Source organism: Neomonachus schauinslandi, chromosome X (genome assembly GCF_002201575.2).
Source record: "Neomonachus schauinslandi chromosome X, ASM220157v2, whole genome shotgun sequence".
NCBI lineage: Eukaryota > Metazoa > Chordata > Mammalia > Carnivora > Phocidae > Neomonachus > Neomonachus schauinslandi.
In genome coordinates, this window is record NC_058419.1 from 42,434,115 (window position 1) to 42,455,630 (window position 21,516).

The following is a 21,516-nucleotide window of genomic DNA, read 5'->3' on the forward strand; positions in this document are numbered from 1 at the left end:
AAACAGTCAACAAAACCAAAAGACAACCGACAGAATGGGAGAAGATATTTGCAAATGACATATCAGATAAAGGGCTAGTATCCAAAATCTATAAAGAACTTATCAAACTAGGGGCGCCTGGGTGGCTCAGTTGGTTAAGCGACTGCCTTCAGCTCAGGTCATGATCCTGGAGTCCCGGGATCGAGTCCCGCATTGGGCTCCCTGCTCAGCAGGGAGTCTGCTTCTCCCTCTGACCCTCCCCCCTCTCATGCTCTCTCTATCTCATTCTCTCTCAAATAAATAAATAAAATCTTTAAAAAAAAAAAAGAACTTACCAAACTCAACACCCAAAGAACAAAGAATCCAATCAAGAAATGGGCAGAAGACATGAGCAGACATTTTTCCAAAGAAGACATCCAAATGGCTAACAGACACATGAAAAATGCTCAACATCGCTCAGCATCAGGGAAACCCAAATCAAAACCTCAATGAGATACCACCTCACACCAGTCAGAATGGCTAAAATTAACAAGTCAGGAAAGGACAGATGTTGGCAGGGATGTGGAGAAAAGGGAACCCTCCTACACTGTTAGTGGGAATGCAAGCTGGTGCAACCACTCTGGAAAACCGTATGAAGTTTCCTCAAAAAGTTGAAAATAGAGCTACCATATGATCTAGCAATTGCACTACTGGGTATTTACCCCAAAGATACAAATGCAGGGATCCGAAGGGGTACATGCACCCCGATGTTTATAGCAGCAATGTCCACAATAGCCAAACTGTGGAAAAAGCCAAGATGTCCATCGAAAGATGAATGGATAAAGAAGAAGTAGTAGACATATACAATGGAATACTATGCAGCCATCCAAAGGAATGAGATCTTGCCATTTGCAATGACGTGGATGGAATTGGAGGGTGTTATTCTGAGCAAAATAAGTCAATCAGAGAAAGACATGTATCATATGACCTCACTGATATGAGGAATTCTTAATCTCAGGAAACAAACTGAGGGTTGCTGGAGTGAGGGGTGGGGTAGGAGGGATGGGGTGGCTGGGTGATAGACACTGGGGAGGGTATGTGCTATGGTGAGCGCTGTGAATTTGCAAGATTGTTGAATCACAGATCTGTACCTCTAAAACAAATAATGCAATATATGTTAAGAAAAAAAAAAAGAAGATAGCAGGAGAGGAAGAATGAAGGGGGGGAAATCGGAGGGGGAGACAAACCATGAGAGACAATGTACTCTGGAAAACAAACTGAGGGTTCTAGAGGGGAGGGAGGTGGGAGGATGGGTTAGTCTGGTGATGGGTATTAAAGACGGCACGTTCTGCATGGAGCACTGGGTGTTATGCCCAAACAATGAATCATGGAACACTACATCAAAAACTAATGATGTAATGTATGGTGATTAACATAACAATAAAATTTTTTTTTAAAAAGAAGCTGGTAGAAAGATTTATAAAAAAAATGAAATAATGGAAAGTAAAAATAACTCAAGCCATATTTTATTTAGAAACAACCCTGCTTTTTCATCTTTGCTTTATATCAAGCGGGATCAAAGTCAAGAGTTTGCTGGAGCATTTGTACAAAGATATTACCTAATAGGAAACTTCCCTAAATGCCTTAAAAATCAGAATTTTCTGTGACTTTGCACCCTGCTCTAAATGGTGGTGTTTCCAGCATCATTATTTGCACTGTCATAATAATTGCCTTCCTGCTTATCTATTTCTGTTTCTATTGGCAAAATTTAACATATCAGGGGGAAAAAGAGTTCTTGTGACCAAATTAAAAACCTCCAGAGCCTAGTGATCAGAGGCTTCCAGCCAGTGAGTCAGCAACCAACATGTATTGAAAGCCTGCTCTGCTCTATGTGTGTGTAAAGTGTGTGGGAGGGTAGTCTATGGGTAAGCTTTAGACCCAGTTAAAAAAGAGGAGGGGGAGGCGAGAGGGAGGGAGTGGTACAGAGAGAGATTTCACCTGAGAGTAAAAGAGATGAATGTAAATATGAAACATGGCCAAACCACTCTCCTTTATGGGGAGTTGAAGGAAGGCCTGGTAAAGGGCAGAATAATGCGGCTGAAAAATAACAAAATGTATATGACATCTCTCCACCTAGATAAATGTATATTGCCTTAGTGGTGAAGAGTATGTTCTGGTCTCAAAATAAGATGTAGATTAGTGTTAACCTGGGTCTTGTGTTAATGAGATCAAGGTGATATGGAACTCCACCTCACCCTCCTATTTAGCTTTTCTGTTTCATAGCCATAGATCCAGACTGTACCTACTAAACTTTAAGCAGCTCTCTTGCCTAAGTGGATCACTCTTCACAGTGGTGAAAGAAAGGGGATGGCTCCATGTGAATTCACCCCCATCCCTGAGAAAACAAGTTGGAGTGCACATGCTGAGTGACAATGCTGAGGTCAGCAGCATCTCCTTTTGTTAAGAAGGGGAGTCAGAAAAGGGAATTTACTCCCTTTAAACATACACTTTCTCCATGGAAACAGCATCTGCTAAAAACCTGCACTGTTATGTGACTACAAGTTAAGGTACTCATTAGTTGTGTTTTTTAACTGGTTTTCTAAGAACTAGTCAGTGTCTTAGTCTCTTAAAGTCTCATGCTCCAGAAATATATCTAGTTATTGTTAGTTTCACATTCAGTAAAAAAGCCTTGATAAACTCAGATTCCAACCAAACGGACCTCCCTGTTTTTCCCTGTGCATAGCCCATGTTTTACTGCCTTCTTGCCCTTGAACACCATTCCATCTGCCTGGGAAGGCCTCCACTATTGCCACCTGTTCAGATCCTCAAGAACTATCTCAGGGGCACCTAGGTGGCTCAGTCCGTTAAGCATCTGCCCTGGGCTCAGGTCATGATCCCAGGGGCCTGGGGTCAAGCCCCACGTCGGGCTCCCTGCTCCGTGGAGAACCTGTTTCTCCCTCTCCCTCTGCCTGCCACTCCCCCTGCTTGTGTGTGCGCTCTCTCTCTCTTTCTCTCTGTCTCTCTCTCTCTCTCTGTCAAATAAATAAAAATCTTTAAAAAAAGAACTATCTCAAACATCCCTGATTTTATAAGTCCTTACTCTCTGCTACTATTTTATCTCTATCTTTCTTATAGCACTTCACTTTCTCTCATGTGTGATGGAATAAAAGACATTAAGTTAGTGTTGGCAGCTTTCCCCTTCTCCCTGCCCTCTAAAGATAATCATCTTTTTGGATGCATGGGTCTCTCCAAATCCAGCAACTTCTGTGGAGATTCTTAGTATGCCAAATCAGTTCCTGAGCTTTTACTGTGCAGAACAGTTGTAATAGGCAGAAAGCTGAAAAATTGCAAGGAACAATGCTAGTTCAATTAAATAACATTGGAAAGGGAAGCAAGAGCTTCTTACAAAGAAGAAAACAAGTGATAGAGGATGAAAATGGAAAAATGAGGAAAAACTTACAGGGGATACATTTCAGAGTGAATTTTTTAGTTGAGAATGAGGAGTGATTAGAGAGTTTTCTGGGATGCTGTAGTGTGTAAGAGATATTGAACATGAAAGTAATATGAAAAGCTGATTTTTTTTAAAGATTCTTTATTTATTTATTTGACAGAGTGAGACACAGCAAGAGAGGAAACACAAGCAGGGTGAGTGGGAGAGGGAGAAGCAGGCTCCCCGCAGAGCAGGGAGCCCAATGTGGGACTTGATCCCAGGACCCTGGGATCATGACCTGAGCCGAAGGCAGTCGCTTAACCAGCAAGCCACCCAGGTGCCCTGAAAAGCTGATCTTAAATGTTGCTAGGCATTACAAATTGGCTTCCCCTTGATGTTTTTCAAAGGACTATAGTAAATCCTTAAATATTCAAACTTTTAAAATTGTTTAGTTGCTATACTGTTTCTTAGGATACAATTATATGCTGAACCACATGGAATCCTGTCTTTTATCTGAGTTTTACTTGTTTGATTGTAATTTGTATACATGTCCTAATTCCTGTTTTAATCTGTTAGAAGGCAGGAGGCCTGTCATTTACTTCTGCCTTTTTCAGTACCTTTCACAGAGTAGATGCTCAATAAATATTTGTTTAGTGTCTAATAGATACCTAAGACCTGAAATGATATTATCTAAAAAGTATCCCTTATATTAAAAAGCAAACTAAAACTGTAGTTAGGAAGGAATATTCTCTCACTTTTCTACCAGTATGAAATATTTTACCTTCAAGATGAATGGAAAGAAGTGGTTTCATGCAGTATGTTCTTGAAAAACATAATCCTGCATTCATAATACCTCATTATATTCATTCTAACACTTTGTCATATACTGATGTATATGCTTCTCTAATTGATTCATCATGAATCTTCTATCTTGGAAATTTGCGAATCAGAGTAAACAGACAAAAGAAAGTCAGTTAAGGATATACATCCAGCAAGGTTCCTCCATCTCTTATTTTTTGGGAAATAACAACTTTTAAGCATGTCTACATAATGTTTGGGAACTGATAAATGATCACAAAGGGTTTCAAACTCTGTAAAACAAGTAATCTGGTTTTATCTCTGGAAATTTCTGCTTTAACTTGATCCTCACTTATCATGAACTAAGAATCTCTATTTCACTGTCCTCTCTTGTCCATCTTTAATCAATAGAATCTCATCTTCATCACCAGATGATATTTTACACTAAGGAAACTGAAAGCAGAATCACAGAACTTCATACAGGCAAGAATTAAGCATATCTCATCTGTTGTAATATACAAATACCTATGAAGAACAGTAAAGATAGGTAATAAAAGAAAATACAGTAAAAAAAAAAAAAAAACTGATTATGTGCGTGAGCTACACAGACTTGGGTCCGAGTCTCAACTCCACCATTTGATAGCCATGTATCACTGGGCAAGTTCTTTAACCTCTGTGAGTACCAGTTTTAACATCTTCAATAATATGACCTACTTCACAGAGCTACTGAGGACTATCACAGTGTTTGCCATACAATAAGGGCTAAAAAGCAGAGCTAGTAGTAATAGTTGTATCGGTAGTAAAAATAGAAATAAGAGATAATGTGTTGAGCACTTACTCTATGTCAGCTTTGGTGCTAAGTGCTCATCAGCATTTCCTGAGGTAGACACTATTATCCTTGTTCCTCTTCAAGTGTTCCCTCTCTCAGTTAAGAGCACCATGATTTATTCAATTGCTTAAGTCAAAAACATAGAAGTCATTCTTTATTCAACTATTTCATTTTCACAACCAGTGCATCAGTATGTCCTGTCAGGTCATCCTTCAATACATATCTTGGCTCCATTCACTTTCCCTATCTCCTTAGCTACCACCCCAATCCAAGCTTAGCATCATATATCTCCCCTCAACTGATAGAACTGCTTCCCAACTTGGTCTCTTTCCTTATCTCCCTACAATCCATTCTCACTGGGGCAGCCAGAGTGATCTTTTAAAAATGGAAATCTGATCGTGTTATTCCCCAGTTTAAAATAAACGGACGAGGGGCACCTGGGTGGCTCAGTTGGTTAAGCGACTGCCTTCTGCTCAGGTCATGATCCTGGAGTCCCGGGATCGAGTCCCGCATCGGGCCCCCTGCTCGGCGGGGAGTCTGCTTCTCCCTCTGACCCTCCCCCCTCATGTTCTCTCTCTCTCATTCTCTCTCTCTCTCTCAAATAAATAAATAAAATCTTAAAAAAAAATAAATAAACGGACGAACTATAACACTCTCCTTTTGCCTCTGATTAAATAAAAATCAACTTCTTATTCTGGCCCACAATATGCAGCAGGATCTGACCTATGCCTGCCTCTCCAGCCTTATCCAATACTATTTTCCCTCAATTCACTGTACTCTACCCAGACTGGCCTTTTTAGTTTCCTTGAATATAACAAGCCTGTTCCTGTTTTATGACCTTTGTACTTGCTGTTCACTCTGACTGGTACACTGTTCCCATAGATCTTCACAAGGCTGGATCCTTCCTGCCATGCAGGTCTCAGCTTATAAGTCCCTTTCTCTGGGAGGCCCTTCTTGACCACTCAACCAAAAACAACCTTCCAGTCACTCTGTAACATGACTTTTTTTAAGTCTCACCATCAGTACTACCCAAAATAGTCTTGTGAATGTATGTTTTTCCCACTCTAGAAGGTAAGTTCCAGGCGAGTAGGAACTTTAATCTGTCTTGTTCAATGCTATACGCCAAACACCTACTGCAAGTGTTCAAAATATCTTAAGTTGAATAAACAAATTTTCATTTTCCAGGTGAGGAAATCAAGGCTCAGGTCACACAACTAAAATACACCATTACTCCCTCGGTTAATATTGGAGTCAAAACCTAGTAGTACAGAGTTTGTAAACTGTGAGTCTACTGGTTGAATCTGAGTAGGGACTCTTGGAAGAGGAGCCCAGAAAATTAAAAAAATGGGGAAATTTCATATAAATATTCAGATTTCAGGTTTTTCTTAAAAAAATCAGAAGATCTGGCAATATTTGGCCTATATTCCTATATGGTAACAATAATTTGAATGTCAGGTGGCTGCCCAACTTTAACTGAGACATAGCTCATTCACTCATTCAATAATCACTTGCAGAGCATTTACTATGTGCCATATACTTTCTAGGCCCTTGAGCTTTATTAGTAAGCAGAATAGACAAAGATCTCTATCCTTAAGGAGCTTAAATCCTAGCATAAGGAGATAGAAAATAAGCAATAAATATGATAGGTAAATTATATATATCATAAAAGTTTATAATTGCTCGGGAAAAAATAAGAGCAAGGTAAGAAGTATCAAGAGTACAGGGGATGGGGACTGAGTGGAAGAGAATCTTAGGATTATATATAAATAAAATAGCCAAGGAAGATGCATCGATAAGGTTAAAATAGAGGAAACTGTATAATTGAAGGAAATGAGGGAGTTAATCATGTAGCTATAGGAGAATAAAGCATTCTAGACAGAGGTAACAGTCAGTGCAAAAACCCTAAAGCTGGAGTATACCTGTCTGAGAGTATACCTGTTTGAGAAACAGCAAGGTCAGAGGGTCTTGTAAGCCCTAGTAAGGTCTTGGCTTTAATTCCAAATGAAATGGGATGCCATCGGAAGGTCCTGAGTACAATAGAAACATTATATGACTGCTGGTATTAAGAACAGATTGAAGGGAGACATGTAGAAAAGCAGAGAAACCAATTAGAAGTCATTGCAACAACAGAGGTAAGACATGGTGGCTTGGACCAGAGTGATAGCAGTGATATGGAAGGCACAGTCTGTGCAATCCCCAAAGTTTGAGGCAGTTAAGACCCTGTGGGATACCTGGGCACCTGGGTGGCTCAGTCGGTTAAACATCTGCCTTTGGCTCAGGTCACGATCCCAGGGTCCTGGGATTGAGTCCCATATCAGGCTCCCTGCTCAGTGGGGAATCTGCTTCTCCCTCTGCCTCTGCTCCTCCTCCTGCTTGTGTTCTCTCTCTCTCTCTCTCTCTCTCTGTCTCTCTCTCTCTCTCTGTCTCTCTCAAATAAATAAATAAAATCTAAAAAAAAGAAAAGACCCTGTGGGATAACCTTTTGACCAATGGGACATGGGAGCTGAGAGATAAATTCTCTATTTCTCCTCCTAGGTCAACTATCTTGAAATAACCTCCCTCTTCCCCTGCCTCACTTCCCTTTTCCTATAGGAAAAGGGAAATATATACATATATGTCGTGTCCTTGGGATTATAAATATATTATATATAAAAGGGAAATATATAAATATATTGTGTCCTTGGGATTATACTCCCTAATACACATTAGCTTTTGCCTCATGTTTTGTTTTCTAGGAACCTGTGAAAAGACAGGAGGAAGATCAGAAGTTCGGTTTAGGACATACTCCTTTTGACACCAAGCAGAGATGCTGAAAAGTCTATTGGATAAAAGATTCGGTATTTTAGGAGAGAGATCTGGGCTGGGAGGTATACGTGTTGGAGTTATCAGTGTACAGATAGTATATAAAACTGTAAGACTGTATAAACAAATCATGGAGGGAGTAGGTATGGATAGAGATGAAAAAAACCTAAGGACCAAGCCCCAGGCCCCCCTAACATTAAGGGGGACTATGAGGAACCAGCTAAGGAACTTAAGAAAGGGTAACTGATAGAATAGAAGGAAAACTAGGATAGTGTAATTCTCTGCAAGTCAGGTAAAGAACATATATCAAAAAGAAGGGGTTGATCAACTGTGCCAAGGGCACTGATTAAGTAAAAGAAAGAGTGACAATTGACCTGACCATTGGATTTAGCATCGTTGAGGCACTGGAGACTTTGATATGAGCAATTTTGGTGCAGTAGTGAAAGTAAAATTCTAATTGGAATGGGTTTAATAGAGAATCAAGACTCTAAAGACAGCAGTTTTGTTTTTGTTTTGTTTTTAAATAGTTTTGCTGCAAATGGAAGCAAGGAAATGGGCAGTGGCTGGCAGGGGAAGTGGAGTTGAGAAGACTTTTTTTTCTCAAAGATTTTATTTATTTATTTGAGAGAAAGCTAGAGAGAGGACACAGAAGGAGAGAGCACAGAGGGAGAGGGAGAAGCAGACTCCCCACTGAGCAGAGAGCCTGATGTGGGGCTGGATCCCAGGACCCTGGGATCATGACCTGAGCCCAAGGGAGATGAGATGTTTAACCAACTGGGCCATTAAAATCAGGCAAAGTTACTGTGCACTTATATTTATTTATTTTATTTTTCATTGTGGAACATTTCAAACATACTCAAAAATAAAAATAGCAATATAATGAACCCTCACATACTAGTTGTACAGATTCAATAATTAGCAACATGCTACATTTCTTGTTTCAAATACCTCTACTGCCTCAAATTTTCTGATGATGTTGTTTTGTTGGAGTAATAATCACTAAAATGTGATGAATAACAAGGCAAGTGCCATGCCTCAGGGCTGGATAAATGCACTAAGGAATGCTTTAGAAAGAGTTTATGAGACATTCAGATTTTGAGAACCTCATTTATTTCAATGATTACTAAAGACCAAAAATAGTTGGACTATGTTCCCATTTAGGAAGGGGGCTCCTTGTTCTGTTTACTTTGTTGGAGAGATAAATGGTCATAATGGTTTTTGAAGCTATTAACTGGTTCACTTCACTTGGCCATTGTGATACCCAAACGCTCAGGTTTCTACAGATGTTTGATAATACTTAGTCATTCTTTTCATTACCTATGAATTAAATTCAGGATTATATAAATATATCTGTCTTCATCCACAGCTTAAATCATCCCTTGTTCCAAGTTGTTGGCAAAGTGATATGTGGGATTTTGTCAAATAAGATTAGTCTTGTCATTTTTATCCTACTAAGTGCCTCCACTGAAAAGATTCAGGTGGGAAGCAAGGGAGACAGTAATTCTTGGACTGGCACTGCCTCTCAAAATATGACTCACTTCTCCATCATTTCTCTATTACTATAACCCTTCACTAACATGCTGAGAAATTCAACTAACCACTCTTGAGACTGGCCAAAGAAAAAACATAAAAATAAGTGATTGGCTACAGAAAGATCACAAACAGTAAATTTCTCTTGCTATGATTCAAATGGGTGAATAATATTACTAAATATTTCATATCTGCATTTTTAAACACACTGAAATTAACAGACTAATTTTTAATGAGGTCAATAATGCATAGAAAAAAATCATCTATAATTACCTTAAAGCGGTATCTAATTGGGGATTTTAGGTGGATACAGATATTGTCAAATTCAGAGCCTTTTTCACTATAAATGTCACTCTCTTGATAATGGCATAAAATCACCTATATGGACTGAATTTCTCACTTGGCACATATTTGGAGTCAGTGGCTAGTACTATATCTGAAAAACATACACAGCCAAATGCCAGCTACATGACTTGTATCATTCTGAAAGAGATTATCTCTATCTCTGATTTGACAAAACAACTGTTGCTTCCTTTAGAACAGTGGTTCCCAAACTTTTTTTTTTTTCTTACCAAGGCACACATGAGGTATGATATTCAAGTTTCACCCACCCCATCAATCCCAGTCACTCCCTAAGATCTACTGCATGAATAAAAGATCTACTACATGAATCTAAGCCTCTGCTCAGTGTGATATCATCCTTTTCTCTTCTACTGATCTACATGTGAGTTAAGAACCACTGACTTAGATGATATCTACAATAGATACAAATTTAATCTGATGTGTACTTGAAAGAGAGGGCCACCTGCAGGGAAGGATTTCAGGGGCACTGAGAAATCCCACTTGTGCATGAAATACTGCAAGGCTTTGTTTAAAAGCAAATAGGCGGGGCACCTGGGTGGCCCAGTCGTTAAGCATCTGCCTTCAGCTCAGGTCATGATCCCAGGGTCCTGGGATCGAGTTCCACATCAGGCTCCCTGCTCCACGGGAAGCCTGCTTCTCCCTCTCCCACTCCCCCTGCTTGTGTTCCCTCTCTCACTGTGTCTCTCTCTGTCAAATAAATAAATAAAATCTTTAAAAAAATTTAAAAATTAAAAAATAAAAGCAAATAGGCTGTCAACTGAGAAGGCCTAGAAGCAATCACACCCCAGTAGCAATGAGCACACTTAGCATGGAAATCTTGGTTTCTAATGCCATTCTCCATAAAAGGAATGAGGGCTCCTTGGAAAAGTGGCTGGGCCAGGACTAGGACTGGGGCAGGAAATATATAAGATAAGCCTGGAGCATCTTATAGTGCTGAAATATAAAGAAATGCTCAAAATACACACATACACACATACAGACACACACACACACACAACAATGAGGTTATGTCAAAGGAACAGATACGCCAACCGAAAGAACTCCCGATGGACAGAGGTAGAAGAATTTGAGCTAGAAAATAAAGTAGCATTGGATTATTACCTAACGTATAATATAAATATCCGAGAGTCCATACTGATTAAATAAATAGGAGTAAAGAGACAAATATTCTATGCAGAAGAATTATAAGCAATTTTATGTAACTACTCTGCCCTTGATGAGGTGGGGCATAACTCCCCACTCCTTAATATGGCCTGTGAATAACTAGTTTCTTCCAAAGAGAAGAGTATGGAAAAAAGAGGGGAAAAAAGTAACTTTACTGTTGAGAAAGAAAAATATTACCTCAAGCCAGGTGATCAAGGTCAATATCAAAAGTGATAAGGCATACTGAAACTCTGTATCCTTGATATGATATAAGGAGAATATTTTACATCTGTTGTCTTCCCCCAAAAAACATATTATCCCCATCTAACCATGAAATAAATATCAGATAAATCACAACTGAGGGACATTCTACAAAATATCTGAACAGTACTATTCAAACTGTCAAGGTCTTAAGAAATAAGGAAAGTCTGAAAAACTCCCACAGCCAAAAGGAACTTAAGGAGACCTAACAACTAAATGTAATGTGTTATCCCAAATGGGATCCTAGAATAGCAAAAAGACATTAAGGAAAATCTGAGGAACTCTGAATAAGTATAGACTTTAGTTAATAATAATGTACCACTATTGGTTCATTAATTGTAACGGATGTTCCATAATCATGTAAGATGTTGATAAAAGGGGAAATGGGTATAGGGCATACAGGAACTTACTGTACTCTCTTTGCAATAATTCTATAAATCTAAAACTGTTCTAAAATTTATAAGTTTATTTAAAAGCAAATGGAGGGCTCTTTTATTACAGCACATTTTATAGGGACAAAAAACTGGAAACAAAATACATGCAAATAAATAGGAAAATAACTGACCAAATTGTGGTATCATACACTACTAAGCAACACAGAATATTATATACTTAAAAGGATGAGTGAACTCTCTATCAGTTGACTTGGAAAGATTCCCACTATGTATTTTTCTAAGAAAAGAAAATGCAGAGAAATATGTAACTCTTCTTTTTATTTTGCAAAACAATGAGGAGAAAATCCCCCATGTATATATATTTCAAAGAATAGGGAGAAGGTATGCAAGGATACACACTAGATTATTAACATTGCTCAGAGTAGGAGAAGGCGGTTAGAGGAGAGAAAAGAGGAGAGGGGTAGCAAGTATGGGGATATAAGCAGGGCAAGGAAAATAAGCAATAATTAAATTGATAATTCATTATCAGTATAGAACATCTATATAGTGAACTGATGCTTTGCAAATAAAATTTTAAATCTATGAAAACAAAACAAAAAAACAAAAAAGCAAATGAATCAGAAGGAGGAAAAGGGATCTATTTTAGATTACCGGATTTAATGAGGGTGGGGGGCAGAGTGGAGGTAAGCAGGAAAAGAGTAGCAGCACCCTAAAGAATATAGTGTCAGTCACTGAAGCTGAATTACCATCCTTTTCTCAATTTTGCCAAGAGATACCCAAGTAGGTGAAAATATTGATTATCACTAAGGATGTGATGAGAATTTCTGCCAATATCCTGGCGTTTTTGCCCACCACAAACAGAAACTAAACTCACCACTTGCTTCCCCAACACTCCCCCCTCAAAACACACAAGTACAAAAGTGATGCCTAGAGCATCAGGAAGATTATTTATACACCACCTTGTTCTCCTGGCCTTTTGAACAATGAGGCCTCACCAGGGGTTTCGAAGTGCTTTTGATGAAGAGGTGACACATAGCTTTGGCATCAAAGTCCACAGGAGACAAAAATAGGAAGGGTCTGCATTTCCAAGAAGTTAAAATCAAATAATAGAGTGTAAGTCCCTGGTGAGCAAGATCAAAGACTCCCAAAATGGCAGAAATGAAAAGTGGTTTAAAGGTCATCTCAGTTATCTACTTCAATACCTAATGCAGTCTCTATCTGAGATTCTAGATCCTAGATTCTAGCACCAGGGCAGAGGGGAAGGAAGGACATATTGTAGAATCCCAAAGTATAAAACAGATTGCTTTTCACAGTAAACTCCTTGCAAGAATGAATTGTATCTGTGATATGTTCCCTGTAAAGGACCTAGGAACTCAGGATGACCATGTGTTTACAGGGTTCCATGTTGAATATTTAGATACGGTGGACTCAAGCTCATATTGCAAATTATGTGAAAACTTTCAACAGTAGCTCATTTGCTAAGAGATCTCCCAGTAGCATCTGAAGCTATTTTCCATCAACAAAAAAAGAGAGACCTTGGCCTAAATGATACTTTAGGCCATTTTTATGGTCAGATATTAAGATCATTGAGCCAACTGGCTCTATTAAAATACAATTGTTAATATAAGACCCTAAGGTATGGGTGAGTTGAAGAAGAAATGAATCACAAACTTTTCTAAATTATATGAGCATACACAGTAAACGAAAGTCCCATTTTCTGGGGATGCCCGGGTGGCTCAGTCATTAAGCGTCTGCCTTCGGCTCAGGTCCTGGTCCCAGGGTCCTGGGATCGAGCCCCGCATCGGGCTCCCTGCTCCGCGGGAGGCCTGCTTCTCCCTCTCCCACTCCCCCTGCTTGTGTTCCTGCTCTCGCTGTGTCTCTCTGTGAAATAAATAAAACCTTTTAAAAAAAAAAAGTCCCATTTTCTGAAATTTGATAAGAATTTACTGTCTAGTTCCAACAAATAATCAGAATTGAATTTACTGAAGCTCTACATGCACTGCAACCTTTCAATATATCCACCGTATAACGTGAGCCACACCTCTATTCACTCCAGGTCCAATCAAAAGACTACCAGCTATGGTATTGAGCAACATTTTCATGCAGCACTCACCTCAAAACACAAGTGTAGAATCCACTGTCTTGTGCCTCAGCTGAGTGAAACCATATTGAATCTTCTTCTTTGCTCATCCTGACCTCTGAAAAGATGATGGGCTCTTCCAAATCACCTTTGTTTTTGTACCACATAAGCCTGAGCCCAGTGCTCTGGGCCATGCTATAGTTGGTACGAATATAACTGTAGAAAAGGGCACATTTCACTCGTACTGGTTCACCTGCCAAAGCCATGTATGTCTTGAGATCCACTGACCAGTCAATGCAGCCATCCACTGAAAGAAAACCAGATTGGGCATGAAATGCAGTGAGCATTGCTAATACTAATGAAGAGCAACCATCATTGCCAACATGTACTGAGGACTTACTGTGAGCCAGGCTTCACAGAATTTGCATGCCAAGTGCTTTACATAGATTACCTCATTTAATCTTCCCAGTGATCCCTTGAGATAGATCAGCATCCTCCTTGGGCCTGCCAGTCAGAATCCCTATTCTAGCTCTGTGCCTCAGGGGAATTTCCAGTTCCCTACAGTAACCTTCTGCGGGGAGTTGACTGGATCCTCCAAGGAGCTCCAGCCCTGGTGCTTATGTGCTTGTCCTGGGGCCCCACTACTAGGTCCCAATTCCAGCAGAGTAGCCTGGCAAATGGATTACTCCTGCCAGTCATATGGTATTGGTTTCACAGGGTTGTGTGAGATTGGACTGCTAGGATGACACTGACATGTAGATTTTAGATGACTCCAATTGTTTGGACAGGAGCCCCACAAAGGAAATACTTCCAGGGGACCCTTGTACAACCTAGGAGCAGCCCTGAGATTCACTTATGAGTCTTATTCAACAGACAAGAAAACGGAGACTCAGAGAAGTTCAGTGACTTTGCCCAAGGTCACACAGCTAGTAAGTGGTAGAAAACCAGTCTCTGACTCTACAGACTGTGTTCTTAACCCCCAGCCTATACTGCCTCTGCCTGTAATTGTGACAGGAACGACTGTGTTATTTGCCTTTGAGAAAAGTTGGAAGCAGTAGGCACCTAAAGTGATTATTTGCCATTCTCTACATGCCAGTTTTCCATGGTATGACCTATTAATAGCAGATATTTAATCACAGTTCGATTTTTTTTTAATACCCTAAGGCCTCCCTTGCTGTTCAGCTGGTGTTAGTTCATGGGAATATATTATATTAATGTCAGCTTTAATCAAATACTATTAGGTGGGTAAGTGTACCATTAAAGAAAAACATATGCAGTAAATTCCCTCTTTTCCAGAATGGTTGGAAATGAGATACTGGCTAATTTAATATGCTAATCAACACAATTAGCAAAGATATTTTACCTCCAATTACTTAATTTCAAAGAATTTCATCAAATTGTGTTACATCCCTTTATATTACTTGATTACCCTTTATAAAATAATCCTTTCATAAACTGTATAAACATTGCCATTTTAAAATTATATGTTTCACTTATAATTTTGTAAACTGATCTGCTTCCTTTTTTAGATGTTGAGAACTCTGTAGCCATGTGTTTATCTTTTAACCTCAGTTGACTAGAAGCTCAGGGCTAAATGCAATACTCAAATGCAATAACTATCTTTTTTTAAAAAAATATTTATCTATTTTAGAGAGAGAGAGAGAAAGAGAGAGAGAGAGTGCAGGTGGAGGGAGAGGCAGAGAGAGAGGAAGAGACTCTTAAGCAGACTCCATGCTGAGTGTGGAGCAACTCCAGGCTGATCTCATAACCCTGAGATCAGGACCTGAGTCAGAACCAAGAGTGGGACACTTAACTGACTGTACCACCCAGGCAACCCCAAATGCAATAACTACCTTACCTCAAGATTTTGCTTTCTCTATACAAGGGTTCTTGACCTGGGATTCAAGGACACCCAGGGGGAGGGTGCCTGGATAGACTTCAAGGTTGTTGTGCCTATTTGCATAGTTATACTTTTCTGGGGAGATATTCCACAGCTCTTTAATAGATCTTCAAAGGGGTCTACAGCCCAAGAAAGTTTTTGAACTCTGTAGTTTCTGATCTCTCTTTCTGACTTCATTTTTTTACTGCCCTGCTACATATGGGCTTTTATTATAAGCTGCCTCAAATCCTCTTATGTATGTGAAATATTCATTGGAAATAAATTAATAATCAAATAAATAACTCATTCTAAATTTATAGTGAAGGGCATTTGAACTTTCTTTGAGGATTCAGAAGGCACCGGATTCACCACTATGGATTTTGATGACCATTATGCACTGTTGAAGCCAAGAAGGTACAATGGGATTAGACTAAGTATGTACTTATGACTAGCTATCTCTTGGGGGCTTTTTTATTCACTCCCTGGTATCGGTCGTTTACCTGTCATGTGTCACTCTCATAACTGTCAATAATAGAGAGGAGAGATCTGCATTAGTTAAACCTTCTGGGTCATGGTAAATTATGGCAATCCATTTCTGGATTAATTTTAGTATTTATTGTTTTATCATCTTTAAATGAATTTTATATTATTCCTCTTTATGGATTGTCTGTGACACTGTCCCCATGCATCAACAACAAAAACCTGGGGATAATTTAAAAAGACTCTTTAATAGTCCAGTTTTTTTCCCCTAACCCTAAGATGCACAGCAAGTGTTTTTGAATTAACAAATTTGGCTTAGCGAAGTAACTTCAACCTCTATAATTACCTACTTAATAGAAAAAAAAAAAAGCTTTTGGAATGTTTTTTCCATTTGTTCCCTAAATCCCTTTAGTTGCATCCTTTAAACGATCTGTTGTATAATCTCCCTTTTACAATGTTAACAGGCTGGTTTGGCCTATTAGTGACAGGACATGGTTGGTACTGAAGAGAATCAAAATATCTGCTCCTGAGACACACCGATCATGCTCAAAGGCAGCTGAAGACATTTAATTGCCTTTACAATTAGCTTTATCATACAGATCTTGAGAGTATACTGAGAATTCATTTCCTTTTAAGTACTATTTGAGCAACATGTATTTGATTTAATAGAGTCATAGTTCCTTTTCCTCTGTTCTCTTGTTTAGCTAGCAGAGAGGAATTATTTAGTTATAAGGTAGTCATTAGGCAGAAAACAGATCTGCAGTAATGGGGAAAACAATTTCCCAATGCTATCCCCTTTATTCTTTTCCTTTAGTATTCACAAGTTTACAATATAAGGTATTTCAAGAAACCTGAGGGAATCTTCCCCAAAAGTAGACAAAGGGTATGATACCAGGGATCCATGAAGGCCCATGTGCCACCAAATATTTTCCCACACCGAACTTTCATCAGTAGAAATCCATTCTCATTAGTTGAGGCATTGTAGTCTTATAACTAGAGAGTATTGGACCACTGCTAGATTCCAACATGATGGTATGACTTGTTTCTTTTGGATTTCTATTCCTAGGTAAACAAACAAAGAGTAGTAGAGCAAGAGGGGATAGAATATGATATAGTATGAACCATGAGAGTCTATGGACTCTGAAAAACAAACTGAGGGTTCTAGAGGGGAGGGGGGAGGGGGATGGGTTAGCCTGGTGGTGGGTATTAAAGAGGGCACGTTCTGCATGGACCACTGGGTGTTATGTACAAACAATGAATCATGGAACACTACATCAAAAACGAATGATGTAATGTATGGTGATTAACATAACATAATAAAAAAATAAAAGAAAAAAAGAATATGATATAGTACATTCATTTTTTAAATTTGGGAGTAGTGAAGCAACTAAGAAGGATGTACTGCCGTAAGAGACCTGGAAAATCAGGTGGCTAGGCAGCAGGAAGGGACCGAAACAGTGAGGTTAAGAGAGAAGCACTGAAAGGTGTGAGAGGGTCACAAAAAGGCAGGAGGAGGAGAAAGGTCACATACAATCCGATTAGCCAAGGTCATTGCAGGAATTAAAGATGGTGCCACCAGAAGTCACCAGTGCAAGTCACATTTCTCTCATGAGGAGGAGTTGGCAATAATATGCCACACTTTCAGGGCCCCTCACATGTTGACACTATACATATTCGGCAAATAGGGATCTGTGATGCAGCTGACAAAGGTGCAGACTATAGCCAGGTTGGGGTCATAGTGGAATTGAGTAGCCCACAGAGGAAGCCAACCTGCAAGCTTGATCTCATCAGCACAGGCCTGTAATCCAGAGTGATCCAGCCCCATTCTGTTTACAACTCCAGCGCCCAAAGAGCTCCTGAGAAAAGAGGTTTCTGGACAGTCCAGCTTCTCCCACAGGTGATTTGAGAACTGGGTTTCACTGACCAGCCACAAGTGTAAATAGACACTACAAGAAGGAAAACACTTTCCCACCCCAAAACAGTGAAATTCTACAGTTGAAGTGAAGCTTGCTATAGCACAAGCTCATTAAAAGTGTAAGTGAATGCTGCCTGTTCTCTGCTTCACAATAACTCAATATGGTTATAAATATTCTTGTCATTCCATCAGAAAATACCTCCTATTTCTAAATTATCCATTCTCTGTTCACTCCTAAGTCTTATGAATAGCAATTCAAGTATTAAAAAACAACAACAACTGTATTTCTTTAGATTTTCATCTCTATTCCCTGGATTTACATTTCTGTAAGGCTCACAAAGTTATTACTCTAGGTTTAGTCTTTTGGCAGAAATGCTTTAATATCTGAACTATCCAAAGCAATTATAATAGAGCAAAAAAAGTCATTCTTTAAAACCCAGGTCTCTGGGCACCTGGGTTGTTCAGTGGGTTAAGCCTCTGACTCTTGGTTTCTGCTCAGGTCATGATCTCAGGATCCTGGGATAGAGCCCCATGTGTGCCTCCCAGCTCAGCGGGGAGTCTGCTTCTCTACCTCTCTCTGTCCCTCCCCCAAGCACATGCTCTCTCTTTCTCTAAAATAAAAATAAAAATAAAACTTTAAAAACATTTTTTTTAAAAACCCAGGTCTCTATTTTAATCATTTTCATTCCGATCTGCCAAACAAGTGTGTTCTTAGGGAGTCTGATATGACGATTCAAACAGGAAAAAAAAAGTGTATGAGCACGTAAAGGGACATACCAGTATCCATGCAATTTATTTTGCCAAGAGGAGACTCATAGGACTAAACTCTAATACAATCACATGGGAAGTTCCCTGGGTGACAAAAGAAAACCTATTTAGCCTCTTTATAGATAAGCCTTGGCTTTCTCCTCAACCAGGAGAGGAAAACCTGCTACACCTACCTGCTGTGAAAACAAAGCTCTGAGAAAAGTTTATAAATCCCTAAAAGAGAATAAGATGTTGTTATCAACAATAATTATATTGGCCTGTGCCCTTACTGCTGGGCCCATGCCTCCTTGCTCCCAGCCTAGAAATATGGACAGAGCTGTTTCATTGTTTTTTAGATAAAGTTCTGTCAGTAGAAAAAAATTTTATTTTAAAAATTTCATCCGAGCATCAGTATCCATCAATAGAGAAAATATCCCCCACCCCAGCTCTATAAATACAATGAGTGATTATCGCTCCAGGTTTTAAAAAGCATTTCTATGCTTTTTATGAATTGGATTATACGCTTTCTTTTCACACTTTTACCCCCTACTATTCGTCAATGGGAAAGTTCTGCCTAAATGAAGTCTTTCATCTCATTTCAACCTACTTATTATGCTTAATAATGGGCTGGCAACCATCTTCATTTCCCTTTCATTACAGGATCTGTGCTACGCTTTGTCAAGATCATTCCTTAGATCTTTACCCGAGAAATGAGCCTCAATTACGTTCTGGAGGTGAAGCCACATGAAACATTACAACCAACTCCTCAACTCCTGATTACCTGAGGCCTGATGAGAGCTTCCTTGGGAATTAGTCACTAGCCAGGAGCCCCTCTCAGATGCACTGATGTTAATTTGAAGGCTGCAGCAGCAAATGAGCCTCTGGGAGACAGGATATCAGCACTGCCCGCCAACCCCGGGAGCAGGCTCTCTTCTGCCCCCTCAAATCCAGGATGCTTGGCAGTGAATTTATCTTCCATGCTACATCTGCTCCGCCTCCCATGTCTGCAGTCATCCAAATCAAAATCTTTGGAAATCATCCCTGAATCTTGCCTTTCCCTTCCCACTGACCTCCCCCTGCTCCTCCCAAAAAGACATTAAAGCTTGTCATTTCTGAAAAGTGACTTAAATTCTTCTCCTCCTCTCCATCCTCACAGATATGAAAGTCCAGATCCTTCTCGTATCTTGTTTGGACTATTGCAATTCCCTTCTAAATGATTTTCCAACTTTCCCATTCCAACCTGTTCTTTAGAATGCTACTAAGTGATCTTTCTGAAGTATATGACCATGTCCTTCCACTGCTCAAAACCTGCAGTGGCTCATGGGATGCACATCCATCCTAAGCCTAGCTCCGTTGGCTCACCCTAGACTGCCTGTCATTTCTGCCCCTCCCCACAGTTCTGCACACATCCTACGCTTCAGTTGACACTCACCTTCCCTGAACATGCCACTCACTTTTCTCTGCCTTTGCTCTTCAGATTTCTTCCTCTAGAATACCCTTTGCCTCTGTGCCTATCTATTGAGAGCCTACTAATCCTCCAAGATCCAGCTTCAAACGCCACTTCTATGAAACTGTACTGCATTGCCCCATGTGAATTCTTTCCCCTGTGGTGCTCTCATCACGTTTGTCTACACAACTCCCCAGTTAGATGGGCATCTCATTTACTTTGTATTCCTAGGACAAGGTCTGATGCATTGCACATAGTAAGTATTCATTAAATCTTTGTGGGATGAAATCATGTGGGTTTTTCCCCCAAAATTTACTAAGAATCAAAAGTTGTTTGAATTTATCAAAGACCTTAAGATTCCTCCTGCTGGGGGCCCCTGGGTGGCTCGGTTGGTTAAGCACCTGCCTTCAGCTCAGGTCATGATCCCAGGGTCCTGGCATCGAGCCCTGCACCAGGCTTCCTGCTCAGTGGAGAGTCTGCTTCTCCCTCGCCCTCTGCCCCTCCCCCCAGCTTGTGCACACATGCTCTCTCTCTCTCTCTCTCTTCTCTCCTCTCTCTCTCTCTCTCTCTCAAATAAATAAAATCTTTTAAAAAAAAATTCCTCCTGCTGCTACTCACCACAGAAAGCAGTGATGTACCCAAACTCTGATAGGAATATCAGGAGATAGACTCCAAAGTACAAAATGTGTTCACAAGAATAAATGACTGCTACCTTTCCATTAGCCAGCATCACTAGAAACAGGAATAACAAAATAAACTCTATGCCACATCCCTGCTCCAGAACTCATAATCCCCTGGTAAGTCAGCTAAAATCACCAACTCTACCACCCAAGCTCTTCCAAATTAGTCCCTACCCTATCAAAATGTCTTGCTCTTGACAGGCTGACCTCCTCCCTCCCAGTCCTACCCTAGCCCTCCTTATCAGGGAACAGTTATGCGGTGAGCCCTCACTCAGCTCTTTTTGTCTGCATGCTCATACCATTTCTCCCACCTTCCACACCTCCCCAACCAAATTTTAGTCATGCCCTGAGCTTAGCTTACCCAGGCATCAAGGTGGGAGTGGCATCCTAGTTTTCCTGCCATATTGACTGGCACATAAGCAAGGTCAGAGAGTCCTCATGTTCTTTTTTTTTTTTTCCTTTTTCATTTCATCACTCTTCAAGCACCTCCTGGACCAGACACTTAGTAGGTCTTACTGAATGTAGTTTTATATATTCTCATTCCATGAGACCTCGCACAATTAAGTGTGAATGGGGTGAGCTGCTTTGGTTAATTAATTTTCACATTAGCTGGATTGTTGAAAATCTTTTCTAAAACATCCAAACCCACTTTTCTATTTTAGTAAGTAAAGAATCATGATGAGACTGAAATCTTTCTGGATTGACTGAGGATTTGTCAGGCCCTCAGGGTTATCACCCTAGACCCCAATGCCAAGGCAGTATAAGAAAAGGGTATAACA

The 21,516-nt window shown here is 39.9% G+C and overlaps 1 protein-coding gene across 1 annotated transcript in view; it reads right to left on the bottom strand.

The window, feature by feature from the left end:
* Positions 1-13,936, bottom strand: part of IL1RAPL2 (interleukin 1 receptor accessory protein like 2) — a 648,978-nt gene extending 635,042 nt beyond the window's left edge. Inside the window, exon 1 of the mRNA XM_021678366.2 lies at positions 13,623-13,936. Within this exon, the coding sequence (XP_021534041.2) occupies positions 13,623-13,936 (314 nt within the window). The remainder of the gene's footprint in view (positions 1-13,622) is intronic.
* Positions 13,937-21,516: the final 7,580 nt, after the last annotated feature.